This window comes from Procambarus clarkii, chromosome 66 (assembly GCF_040958095.1).
Source record: "Procambarus clarkii isolate CNS0578487 chromosome 66, FALCON_Pclarkii_2.0, whole genome shotgun sequence".
In the NCBI taxonomy this organism is placed as follows: Eukaryota; Metazoa; Arthropoda; class Malacostraca; order Decapoda; family Cambaridae; genus Procambarus; species Procambarus clarkii.
In genome coordinates, this window is record NC_091215.1 from 17,899,697 (window position 1) to 17,913,647 (window position 13,951).

Genomic DNA, 13,951 nt, shown 5'->3' on the forward strand with positions numbered 1-13,951 from the left:
TTGAAGGCGCTTGGCTTGCCTGTGAAGCCTCACTTGTTGAAGGCATTTGGCTTGCCTGTGATGCCTCACTTGTTGAAGGCTCTTGCTTGTGCCTCACTTGAAGGCGCTTGGCTTGCCTGTGAAGCCTCACTTGTTGAAGACATTTGGCTTGCCTGTGATGCCTCACTTGTTGAAGGCGCTTGCTTGCGCCTCACTTGTTGAAGGCGCTTGACTTGCCTGTGATGCCTCACTGGTTGAGGTGTATAACACGTAACTTGTCTTTAATTGCTAGGTCAACCTTCTTCCTTTTAACATCTCCAGAACGATTGATTGTGCTACCAGACATAGTCTTGGCCAAAAATGTTTCAAGTTATTATGAAAATAAAAAACTTGTGAAAAAAAATATTTCACTAATGGCGCAGTACTGTGACACCGCACTGGTTGAGGTGTATAACAGTAACTTGTCTTTGTTAGGACAACCTTCTTCCTCTTAACACCTCCAGAATGATTGATGCTGCTACCAGACATAGTCTTGGCCAAAAATGTTCAAAGTTACTATGAAAATAAGAGTCATTTAAAAAAATATTTCACTAATGGCGCGACACTATGGTATAACACGAGGGACGAGAGCACATGGGTTGACCAGTGTTGGACAGGTCCACTTGGGGCAGCTGTAGCACGTTACGTAGGCCGCCGGGAGGAAAAAATCAATATTTTTGAAGGAAACTTCAGCCTGTGCACATTGTTTTTAGGAAACTTATATATTTGTTATTACATAATTACTAGTACTTATTTCATTTGTTTTTGGCTATGATGAATTGTTCTAAAAATTAATGGTAATTTCTGTACCCAGGTGGTCCCTCCCGACACCACCCACCCCACCTCCTCCTCTATGCGTCTCGAGCCACAGGCAGACGGGATTAATAAAGTACGGCCCGCCCCATTGCTTTCATATCCAGACAATTCAATGATTATCCGGCTGACTGTCCGAATAGTGTAACATCGGCAGTAGTTAACCGGCTCCGATTTTTTTCCGGCTCCCATGGCCATTTTGGCCAGATATTGAGGTAACTTTATCCGGTCACAATTTTGGCCGTATAAGGGCGTTTTCCGGATATTCGAATCCCGGATAATCGCGTGGTTACAGTATGTTATAATACTTTTTTTTAAACATGGGATATTACACACAGTTTGTATTCATATCAAATTAATTGTTTTAATTTTTGCAAAACTACTAATGATGCAAAGCATTTTTGGCAATGTATTTATCAAAGTATAAAGTCAATATAGAAAATAAAAAAAGCACCCAAGAAGTAATACTCCAAAATACATCTATAATATTCCAAAATATACAGCACTGAATGTAATGGAGAAAGTAATCAACAACAGAAGGCACCAAGCCACTATGATTACAGTATGTAGCACCATCAATGTCACAGGATATTCAAAAGGGCTAAAGATCAATAAGGATGCCGGTATGAGAACAAAAGCACATATGACGAGCGATATCAAAGATATCAGATTAACTTATAATTCTGTTGAGGGACAAATGGCTACAAGGGACAATTGGAAAGCAAGACACATGAGCACCCTGAAAATTGGGACATTCTACAAGGAGGTGCATGACTGCAAGAGGCATAATGCAATTGGGACAATAAGGAGCAGGGCGGTATTCCATTAAATGCCTATGGGTTAAGCGTGCATGGCTAATACCAACCCGTTCTCGCAAATTTAATAAGTCAATATTGACTTATTAAATATGTGCATAGGTGACATACTTAACATAATAGATACCCTTAAAAAGATTCATAGAAAACACCAACCTTACCTAACCTTGTTAGTATCTTAAAATAAGCATCTTATTGATTCGTAATTACAATTATTACCTAACCTATAATAGGTATAGGTTAAGTAATAATTGTAATTACGAAGCAATAAGAGGCTTATCTTAAGATACTAACAAGGTTAGGTAAGGTCGGTGTTTTCTATGAATCTTTTTAGGGGTATCTATTATGTTTAGTATATCACCTATGCACGTAGTTAATAAGTCAATATTGACTTTACGAATTTGCGAGAACGGGTTGGCTAATACATAACATAGAGCAATTTTCCACCACCAATTACAGTGGTAGGAGGAAGACCAAGGAGACAGACTACTCTTAACAGCACACAGTTTAGCCAGAAAAAACTATGGGAATTAAACCTCACATTCCTAGAAGACAGAAGTTAGGAGAGATGTGATCACCACCTACAAAATTCTCAGAATTTACAGGGTGGAAAAAGACAAACTATTTACTACGAGTAGAACACAAACAAGGGGGACACAGGTGGAAGCTTAGTACCCAAATGAGCCACAGACACAATGTTTTCAGTGTCAGGGTAGTTAACAAATGGAATATACTAGGCAATGATGTGGTAGAGGCAAGGCAGACTCCACACAGTTTCAAATGTAGATATGATAGAGCCAATCGGCTTAGGAACCTGTACACCAGTTGATTGACAATTGAGAAGCAGAACCAAAGATCCAAAACTCAGTCCCTACAAGCACAACTAGGCAAGTTTGTTATCTGTAACACAAGCCCAACAACCCTGCAAATGATCTCTGAGGAATGAATGACAGGGTAGAAATCTATCCACGGAGAAAGAAAATGGGCACACACTAGGGAAGCACTTCAGGTAACAAGAAAAAAAAAAAACAACGGTCACAAACCATGACCCAAGGCCATGCAAAATGAACAAGACACCCGGCTGCCAAAACCCAGAGCGTCCACCAAAACCTCTGCACGCAAGGAAGGCCCAAGAATGATTAGCAGGGAGCATGAAAAGATCAGCCTACAGAAGCACAAGGGCACGAGGGGTAGACTGCAGGCGGGCAGTCTTCTGTAGCAGCATAAGTTACAGAAGACAACCAGAGAAACACGAGCCCTGGAACATGAAATGAGCGAACCACAAAGTGATGACCGAAACAAAACCGGTGGCACAAAGGGAGCGGCAGGAAAGCTGGCCCAGGACTTGGCACATGATGCACCCCCAGGAGAAACAACCAAGCATCCACCACAAAAAGGTCCCACTGGAAACCAACCAACATTGTCAGTGCCAGAAATAAAGGAGTCGGCAGGTACCCTACACGGCGCCCACAAGGGCCAAAGGAAAGAAATCCCCCCTCAGTGCCAAAGGTGCCCAAGAAGCACTCGCACCAGCCAGAGAAAACAAAAGAACCCTTAAAGAAGAACCCCTTCAAAAGAATTGAAGGGGCCATCGGAAATGGAGCAGACAAAAGAAAAAGAAAGAACCCGGTCAAAGGACCATACAGTACAGGCTCGGGGCACAGAGTAGGCCAGAGACAATGTGGAAGACAGTATGCGAAATGGGCTTAAAAAGAAACAACCCTGAATGCAAGCCGAAGCAGCTCTGCCAATGCTGCAAGAAGAGAGACGATGACAGCATACGGCAGGAGCAGCTGAGCAAAGAAAAGCCAAGAAAAGGTCAGAACAACCAATCAAAAACTGAGAAACAAGGATGAAGGTACAAAATGGCAGAAGACACACCAAACCATGATAAACTGTCGCTGAGAAAACATAAGAACATAAGAATAAAGGTAACTGCAGAAGGCCAATTGGCAAATATGAGACAGCTCCTAGGTGAGACACCTTTAACAAGCCATATATTACCTGTGATTTTTAATATCAGACACCTGTGATATTACCTTCACAGAGATATCCAGACACATCAAAACACCAGATGCAAAGAGTGGAGGAACTCAAACCAGTGAAGTACAGTATGCGAGTAGGCCAATCCTCCGAAAAAGGTGGTGCTGCAGAAAACGCCCAGGTTGGATACCTAGCAAGCAGCGCTAGAACCAAGACCGGCCACCAAGAAGCCAGAAGGATGACCATCATCCTGAAGGACTCCAACAGCCAGAACCTGGAGTAACAGACCAGGGGAGAAGGGCAATACCCCTACAATGACCAGTCCAGCTGAAAGGCAACTGCAAGGCCTTGCAGTTGAGGAATGGCATCTCACAAGAAGGCAGATACCAAGATCATGCTAATGTGAAGAGGTTGACGGCTGGGTGCCAGAACGTCTGGCAAAGCCAGAGGAAGAATCTGGCGTTGATGGTCCATTCCAAATAAAAAGGATGCAACTTAAGACAGACCATTGGCCAAGACGTCGGACACTCCCTGGATGTGAATGGCATGAAGAACCAAACCCCAAGAACTCGGCAAACAATATACTTGAAGCAACCAGCTCCAAAAAGATAAGGACTGAAGAAAGCCCCTGTGGAGAACAAAGAACTACAGGGAAGCATCGTAAATGGAGCTAGATCACAGAGCCTGGAGTAATGTGAGGTGCCAACAACACTGGCCAAACTGGTCACAAAGGTTTTCACTGCTTACCTTTCTCTCATCACTGCTGACTTTCACTAGCTCGGATTAGCCTGGCTAGTGAAGAATATGGTTACAGGAGGTTAGGCTGCGAGATCCCCACAATGGATCTTCTTGCCCAGCAGTTATGTTTCAGCTGGTGGGCCTTGAACCACTAATAAAGTTCTGACTTGCACTCATCTTGCAATTTGTAGAATCTGCTTACCTATCTATTCCAAAGATGCACCGAGTTTCCTCGTGTATAACATCACCTTAAACTCTAGACATCATACACAAAAATTCCCTGAACTTTCAGAGCTGATGCAAGTTTTGATCTCCCCAGTTCCTGTGACAGTGATGCCTTGCCAGGCAGAGAAGCACCATTAACATACCACCTACCTGTCACGTGACACCAGGTCACCGATTGATTAATCATGTGTGCAAGCATCTAATCATCTACCCTTTATCACATTTGGTATATCTGAAGCCTTCACATGTTTCTATTGGCACAAAGTTCAATCAATCAAACCAAACGACTCTTTACAATCTTCATGCTGAATAAGGCCAATTAAACATGACAATGTTAATGAGTATAAGACCTAAACTGGAATATGCAGCAGTTGTATGCTGCTCATATCTTAAGAAGCACATCAATAGGAAAGAATGCAATAAACACGCAAGGAATTTTTTAAACCGGCAACTTCAAGAACAAGTAATCATAAATTCGTGTTAAGGAAACAAAGGTGCCCAAAAACATACAAAAGTTCCCCTTTGCAAACAGTTGCAGAAGGTAGGAACAAGTGAAGGTTAAAACAAAGGCGAAGGAGGCCAAAACCATCAGTGGTTTCAAAGCAGAATATGACAAAGATTACTGGGAAGATGGGACAGCACAAGCATAGCTCTCGTCCTGTAACTACACTTAGGTAATTATCAATCTCTGCTACCCATACATTATCACCTACCAGCTCCTCCTTCAGATCTTTTCACTCCTCAAAAAGAATAAAGTCAGACAAGCCTCCATCATTTGAGATAAATAAAAACAAGTTTGGTATTGCACAAAATGTATGTTGTACATGTTGATTTTTGGTCGTATGGTAGCACATCCCCAATTTACAGTATTGCACCTATGAAAAATCTGCTACAAAGTCATACAGAGATATAGTACATATATCATAGTTTCCAATATTCATATTTTTATTTACATTTAAAAATATATTTCAAATTATTTCGATTTAGATTTCTTTTTCAAACGTGATTTCAACCAATTTATTTTTCAAGTGGATGAGCTAAATCCATTTCATTGTAGCTGAATTGTTTGAAGACACTAAGGAAAATTTAAACAGTAATTTGACAGTAGAATATATTTTAGTGTTGACATGACTTCCCCTTAACAGCTACTGTACAGTATCATTGTATATTCTCCATAAAAATGACAGGGTAATAAACCTCCCGTCACCGCATAAGCTACTTGACAATCACAGCGTTAAGCAACAACTCCCACATTGGCAGTCATCAGGCACATTGAATTTCATTTCCGTGCTAAATTATGCTTCACCCCATATGTATGTATATCTGCTTGCGGCGAGTGCACCAGGTTATCTTACCGTGCATGACACATGTCACTACATTACAAGGAAACACACTTTGAAAACTTTAACATTGCTTTCCCATTTAAGAAGTTTTTCAGCTTAAAAATACATTACTCTTTGGATGTTAATTACATGTTATCTATTGGAGAAGTGGTCATAAGCACAATTTTTTTATACACTGCCAAATTTTATTAAAACCTGATGATTACCACTGTAATTTTATATTATATACAAATTGTTTTGAAAATAAAATGCAAATTAAAAAGTTTTCTATATACATTTTCACAATATATTAAAGGTAGTTTTCTCAAAGACTGGCAATCTTGGTACTTTTCAAGCAAAGTAAAAATCATTGAAATGCATTAAAAATTGTTTTGTAAAATCAAAGGCTGGTTTTTTCTAACATCTATGTTTAAATTATTTCTCTAAAGGAAACAGAATGTATCCATTACACCAAGAGCTTGCAGAACAAATCCCAGTATTCTGGTGTATCATTATAATTACAATACTTTATGAAAACAGACCAATATTATTGACACATGAATAAAAGTCAATGTTATAATCTATACATGAAAAAAAAGCATAAACACAAGCTGTTTTCAACATCAATTTTTCTACCTGAGGTGCATCTCAAGCAGTACTAATAAATTCTCAAATACATATACAGTATTATTATAATTATGAATGCATATTATGACAGATCTATCACAGAAAATATTAAAGGAATGTACTGAACTATTGATTGATGATAAAATCACGATATGCCATTACCACCATTTGTAATATTTGGGTGACGTTCATGAGGCACTTTGGTTCATAATAGCGATCATTCCTAACAACGCACTATTTCAACTTGCTTCAGAAACTCCAATCTCTAGAAGATGTACGTAGCATTTGTATTTAGCAAATTCATAAAAGTCAAGATTTTTACCGTGCTTCAATATAAAATACGTTCACCTAACTTTAGTGCCTCAACTGAACATGGCCCTAAATTAATGTACTATACCAGCAAAGGAATTACAGAAATGCACTGCATTTTTAACTTTGAGCAAAGTGCAAAATATAAAAATATAATCTTAAAACAAACAAACAAAAATTGCATGCATAAAATCCTTGCAACAGGAATCTTAGTGAATCAAAACAACTAGGATTAACACCTCCAGTTTGATACAAGATATTGCAAGCAAGAAGATACTCATCATGAATGTTTCATACTCTGATGCGATACACTATAATTGAGGGCAATTTATGGAACTAGCATTCCCCATGGTTTCAACACAAAGGCTACTCAAATTATTGCTTGCTATTCATTTTCAAGTATGGTGCATTGTCAATATATGAAATTTTTTAACATTTTGAATTCTTTTACAACAGTCATATTTTGTCAAGAGTATCATATACATCAGTCAGTATGGCCCACTTACATTACAAGATGTAGCCAACATCAAAATCTAAGAATTTACAATCATACTTTTAAATAATAAATCTTCTATATTAAAATTATTTATGTACATTCTATCACTGTAGCCATTACCCCATGTACCAATGACTGAATAATCTTAGTTACTGGCTGAAAGTGCCAAAGGACAAATTATCAAAATTATATAAAATGCAGTATCCTACCTTAACCTAACTTATCATTTTTTTTCTTACACACAATAATCTAAATATTAGAAAATATGCTTAACAAGAGCAGACATAATTTACTTAACATTTAACAATATGCTAATTTATACAAAATGCCAACTTCAATATTAGGCAATTAATAAAAGGATTGTAACAAATTTGATTTTTCAATTGCAGTAACTTCCTTATATCATAGGATTTGATTTCCTATCCATTTCTACAGATCAAAATGAGCACTCTCAAGACATGTTAATTGACCTCTACTCTTAAGATTTCCAATTATAAAACATTTATGAGGGCAGCTTAACATGCAGACAAGAAGAATAAAATATTAAGAAGATCATCACTTATTAAAGTTCATCCTATTCTCGAGATTGAATGTTTGCCCAACTGCCAGAATACACCCCAAAAATGTCTCCCACGAGGGCTATGAATGCGTGTCTGCACATACACAAACTTGAGAAACTTTTATTCACAGTAAACGTCAGAACCAAGAACATTTGCTCCTGGAAAACATTTTTGCACATTAAACTATGCCAGCACATTTAATTTATGAGGTAATCTCAACAACTGTTGCTTACTATTGCACTGGTTATGTCAACCATTACAGAACTGTCAAGTGTGCATATATATATGGAAAGCAGTGAACAGACATTAAGTTTATGTAAAGTATGTATGAACACTGTCAAACCAATACTATAATATAAAGTATGATATTCAGTATAACTGATACTGTAGGCTCTCAGTACCACTGGTTTAATCACAGCGGAACAAAATATTCTGATGACGGCAACAAAATAGTTCAGAAATTAAGAAAAAATCATATATTCATCATTAACATTGCTCCTCATGAGAAATGCCAAGAAAACTATAAAAAAAAAAACAGCATTACCAATATGGTACGACAAATATATATAAATTTATATATACAAAGTACATCTGAATTCCATTACACATCCAGCAACTATACAATCTGTGCAAATGCTACTAATATAGAAACATCAACATACTTTTGCTTATGTTCGTGTGAGTAAATATGGTACACATCTCATTTGAAAAATAGCATCAAATCTATTCATTTATTCCATCTCCTAAAAATTTAAACATCTCACAATGTATGATTTAAGTACAAAATATAATTATGCATTACTTCAAAGGTACTTGAGGAATATGGCAGAGAAGTTGCCTGAAGTTGAGAATTTTTAAGTACACCAGCCATTACACAAAGTATTATGCCTGTAAGTACTGTAGTACTTAACTGGAATACTAAAATAGGATTGTTCAACAATTCATAAACCCTAATGTGCTCTGAAATTAACCTTCCACAATTAACGATGCACTAAAGAAAAAAGTCTGCCTAACGTTAAATATTTGATTATCTCATTAATTCACAAAAAAATGAACATACAAAATCTTGAAATGATTATTCACCAATTTAATGTTTTTATTTTCCATATATTTATTTTGCTAAAAATTAATAATCTAATTTGGATCTGAACACTTCTTGACTGGCAGATGACCATATATTTAATACAAATTTATAGAATTTGATATTTAACCAAGAAATAAATCCTCTTTCAATAACTAAATGAAATAATGATAATTAATAATAATTATCAAAATGACACTGAAATTTACATTTGTACCTCAAATGCCTTTGTGAGAGTGTTTGGCAGGAAGGGGTTGTTGGGGTTGGCATTACGGGTTGCAAGAGCCGCCCACTCTGCATCAAAAGGATCGTTCCCAGTTCCTGAAGAATTTGTAGTAGTTCCCACCAGAAAATTGTTTGCAGTTGTACCACCTGTGCCATTAGAAGTGGTCCAAGAAGAACTCATGGGATCTCTTGCTGAGCCAACAGCCACATATGGTGTGGCTGCATTTGGAGTTGCACCTAAGGAGGCAGACCTTACCTGCGCCAAAGGAGGGTTACGCTGACCAATAACGGCATTGTTGACTGGTTGTGATCTGAAATTATGATAAACTTATAAAATTAAGCAATCCCATCCCATGTACTATGTCATCTAATACAGTAATATGATGGGCCCAAATTTTATATACTGTACTGTAAACATAATTAAAAATAATACGTTTAGCCATAGGGACACTGTTAGCTATTGCAATAAAACCTAATCTAATTTTCTGACTGTTTCCAACAGGAACACTTTTTTTTTTGGGGGGGGGGGGGGGGGGGAGGGGCAAACAAAGTAAAATGCCCTCAAATATTCCACAGCTTCCAGAAGAATAAGTTGAAGCAACCGTCATAGAATTGTACATGCTGGTCTGACAGATACAAAGCAAGAAAGACTGGGAACACCGTTTCCAATGAAATGAAAATGTGAAAATGGAGTAGTCCTGTAGGTATACGAAACAGGATTTCTTGAACTCTTAACGCACTCATTAACCAACCCGTCCTCTTAAAAGTAACGTCACTTTTGGCTCGTATGCGCGGCACTATGGCCAAATTTGGATGTAATTTGAAATGAAATTGACTCACAAAAGTAGTACTGTTCCGTTTTCTGTTTGAGTCGTCCGGCTCACTTGGCCAGCTTAGAAAAGGATTCTTTCCATTAACATTTTTCATACCGTTTTGAAACTTTATAAGAATTTCCTGCCCACCTAACCTATCAGAGGACCCTTAACTTACTGTTGTTGAAAAAAAATCCCAAATTTATATATTTTTTTTTTTTTTCATTTTCAAATTACGTCCATATTCGGCCATATGGGCAAACGGCCAAAAGTGACGTTCTTTTTAAGAGGACAGGTTGTATTAACGCCTGAATTACACGCAGGTTAAAGGTGACACTCCTGTGGTGAACACGTACGTACGTGTAATTACCTAAGTGTATTTACAGGATGAGAGCTACGCTCATGGTGTCCCGTCTCCCCAGCACTCTTTGTCATATAATGCTTTGAAATTACCGACGGTTTTGGCCTCCACCACCTTCTCACCTAACTCGTTCCAACCGTCTACCACTCTGTTTACAAAAGTGAATTTTCGTATATTTCTCCGGCAGCTTTGTTTTCATTAGTTTAAATCTCTTGTTCTTGAAGTTCCGGGTCTCAGGAATTCTTCCATATCAATTTTATCGATTCCTGTTGCGATATGATCACTACATTCAAAATAGTCTCTTTTTCTTCTATCTTCTAGTTTTTGCATATTTAATGCCTCTAACCTCTTCTCGTAGCTCTTGTCCTTCAGTTCTGGGAGCCACTTAGTGGCATGTCGTTGCACCTTTTCCAGTTTGTTGATGTGCTTCTTAAGATATGGGCACCATACAACCGCTGCATATTCCAGCTTTGGTCTAATAAAAGTCGTGAACAATTTCTTTAGTATTTTTCCATCCATGTATTTAAAAGCAATTCTGAGGTTAGAAAGTGTAGCATAGGCTCCCCGCACAATGCTCTTAATGTGGTCCTCAGGTGACAGTTTTCTATCTAGAACCACACCTAGATCCCTTTCTTTGTCAGAATTCTTTAAAGATTTCTCACATAATTTATAGGTTGTGTGGGGTCTATGTTCTCCAATTCCACATTCCATAACATGGCATTTATTCACATTAAATTCCATTTGCCAAGTGTTGCTCCATATACTTATTTTGTCCAGGTCTTCTTGAAGGGCATGACAATCATCTAGGTTTCTTATCTTCCCTATTATCGTAGCATCATCAGCAAACATGTTCATGTAATGCTGTATTCCCACTGGTAGATCGCTTATGTAGGCAATGAACATTACCGGTGCAAGAACTGAACCCTGTAGTACTCCACTCGTGACATTCCTCCAATCCGATACCTTACCACTGATTACGGCCCTCATTTTTCTGTCAGATATGAAATTTTTCATCCATGTTAGTATGAACCTTTGGGGCACCCGGGGAAGCAACCAACCGAGTACGTTGCAGCAACCTATACCTAGCATGCAACGCCTGAGATGCCTGCACCCAAATAATGTCAGCAGTTGATTGGGTGAATAGTCACAAACATCCAAAACTGAACCCCCGGAACGTGTCCACTCACAGGGGCCTAGCAGGGGGTACCACTGAACAACAGAGGTCACAAGACCCTAATATAACTGGGGGCAAGGGACACCAAGGCAGACCCTCCCACCAGGCAAAAACAAAATTAAAAAGAAAAAACCCACAAGAGGACAACATACCCAGGAGGAATAGAGCCAGCTGCTGTCATAGGTGAAAACTAGCTGTGCAGTACCCTGTGCCCCTACCAGTGCAAAAACTACCACTTGCCCCAAGGTAAACAAGGGAAGAAACCCCCCCTCCCCCCCAACACACACAAGGCGGTCAATCACCGAGCAGCAAAAGCAGTGTAGTGTTGAGGTACACTACTCTACCAACAGAGGTAGTCCCCAAGGTGACTTGTGGAGGATACCCCCAAGCCCCAAGGGCAGTTCTTACAGGGCACAGGGAAGGAAACCCTAAGCATATGCAGCTCAAGTACCTGAGAATAGTACTCCCAGCTCGCACGCCACTGTAAGAGCAGTACTGGACACATGGCACAGCACAACATGGAGAGAATCTAGAGCTGGAGCCACACAACTGTGCCATAATCACATCAGCCAAAGAACTGCAGGGTGGATCACCAGTGTGGGGCTCTGGGGCTCCCTTTTCTCCCCTCCTAGAGAGGGAGGAGCCGCACAAACGTGTGGCGCGGTTCATGTGACATCATGCTCGTTTGCTCGTTTTCATTTGGGAGTTCAGTCCATTCGTTTGTCTATTTTAGTTGTTTTAACCAGAATAGGGGGTTTGTTTTGAGGCGCATACCTTTATGGGTGCCTGGCCCGATCGATGGGAGACATAGAATGCTCCAAATCCCTTATGCATTTCTATAGGCCATTGCTCCTCGTGCCTTTCTGAGGGGGCCAGGTTCTGGCTCATGGTCCCCGGTAGGCCAGAACTCCAGTCACACTGATTGATGCCAAAGTCTAATGATATACATATCAGCCTGGATAGCTCTGGGGAGTCGAAGGAGCTCCCCCCAGAAAATTAATGAAATTTTTCTTTTACCAGTAATGTCCAGGCACTCTCTGAACAAAGGAAGTGTTACAATGCTTTAGCGTTGGTTCAAACTTACCCTAATGGTGAATAAATCCACAAGTGCCGTGACAAGGGTTCGAACCTACGTCCGAGAGGATCCCAGACGTGCCTTAATCGACTGAGCTACGACATGGTATTTGTTCATTTCATGCATCACACTATTGTGATTTCTGTGTGTGTGTTACCCTAGTGGTGGTGTGGTGGTTCAAGCTTACCCTGGTGGGGGTTCAAACTTACTTTGGTGGTGTTTCAAACCTGATACCTGCTTGATGGGGTTCTGGGAGTGCTTCTACTCCCCAAGCCCGGCCCGAGGCCAGGTTTGACTTGTGAGAGCTTGATACAACAAGCTGTTGCTTGGAGCACAGACCCACATATCCACCACAGCCCGGTTGGTCCGGCACTTCTTGAAGAAAACTACTTAATTTTCTCTTGAAGATGTCAATGGTTGTTCCGGCAATATACTCACTGGGAGGATGTTGAACAACTGTGGACCTCTGATGTTTATATAGTGTTCTCTGATTGTGCTTATTGCATCCCTGCTCTTCACTGGTTTTATTCTTCATTTTCTTCCATTTTGTTCACTCTAGTATGTTGTTATTTTACTCTAGATTTGGTACCTGGCCCTCCAGTATTTTCTACGTGTATATTATTTGATATCTCTCTCGTCTCCCTTCTAGCGAGTACAACTAGAGTGCTTTGAGACGATCCCAATAAGTTAGGTGCTTTATCGCATCTATGTATGCCGTATATGTTCTGTGTAATCCCTCTAGTTCAGCAATCTCTCCTGCTCTGAAGGGGGAAGTGAGGAAAGTGAAGGAACCACCAACAACTTACCCCGTTGGTGGTACAAACTTACCCCGTTGGTGGTACAAACTTACCCCGTTGGTGGTACAAACTTACCCTGTTGGTGGTGTGATGGTTCCATTGGTAATTTTTGTTTGCGTGTTAAACTGTGAAAGCCATTCTTCTCCTAATGACCTTGTAGCTTCTATTCCTGCTGGATCAACTAAACTTGTAATTTGTCCATTAATTTCAGGTCCTGCCCAGGGGATTTCCTCATGAATGGGTTCAACAGACGGCATCATAACTGGAAGTCACAAATATATCAAATATATATAAATTAATGTAGAACATAATTAAAACATGATTGAATATATCTATTTGAACAATTTACTCACTATACATCATAAAAATCTTTGAAAGAGTGCTAGCTAAGAAGTAAAATCACAAAACACATGGGATCACAGTGTCTACATAACCCTGGACAACATGGGTTCAGGACAGGGTGCTCCTGATTTTCACAACAGCTAGACCACTATGACATGGCAATAGATGCCATGCAAGA

The 13,951-nt window shown here is 39.5% G+C and overlaps 1 protein-coding gene across 14 annotated transcripts in view; it reads right to left on the reverse strand.

Annotated features, from left to right (window-relative positions):
- Positions 1 to 5,689: 5,689 nt before the first annotated feature.
- The window catches only part of numb (NUMB endocytic adaptor protein), a 586,620-nt gene continuing 578,358 nt past the window's right edge, over positions 5,690 to 13,951 (reverse strand). For all 14 annotated transcript variants that reach the window (XM_045760091.2, XM_045760090.2, XM_069309831.1 and 11 more), the window contains 2 exons: positions 13,507 to 13,693; positions 5,690 to 9,523 (listed from right to left, as the gene is read on the reverse strand). In XM_045760091.2, the coding sequence (XP_045616047.1) occupies positions 9,193 to 9,523; positions 13,507 to 13,693 (518 nt within the window). In that variant the 3' untranslated portion in view covers positions 5,690 to 9,192. The remainder of the gene's footprint in view (positions 9,524 to 13,506; positions 13,694 to 13,951) is intronic.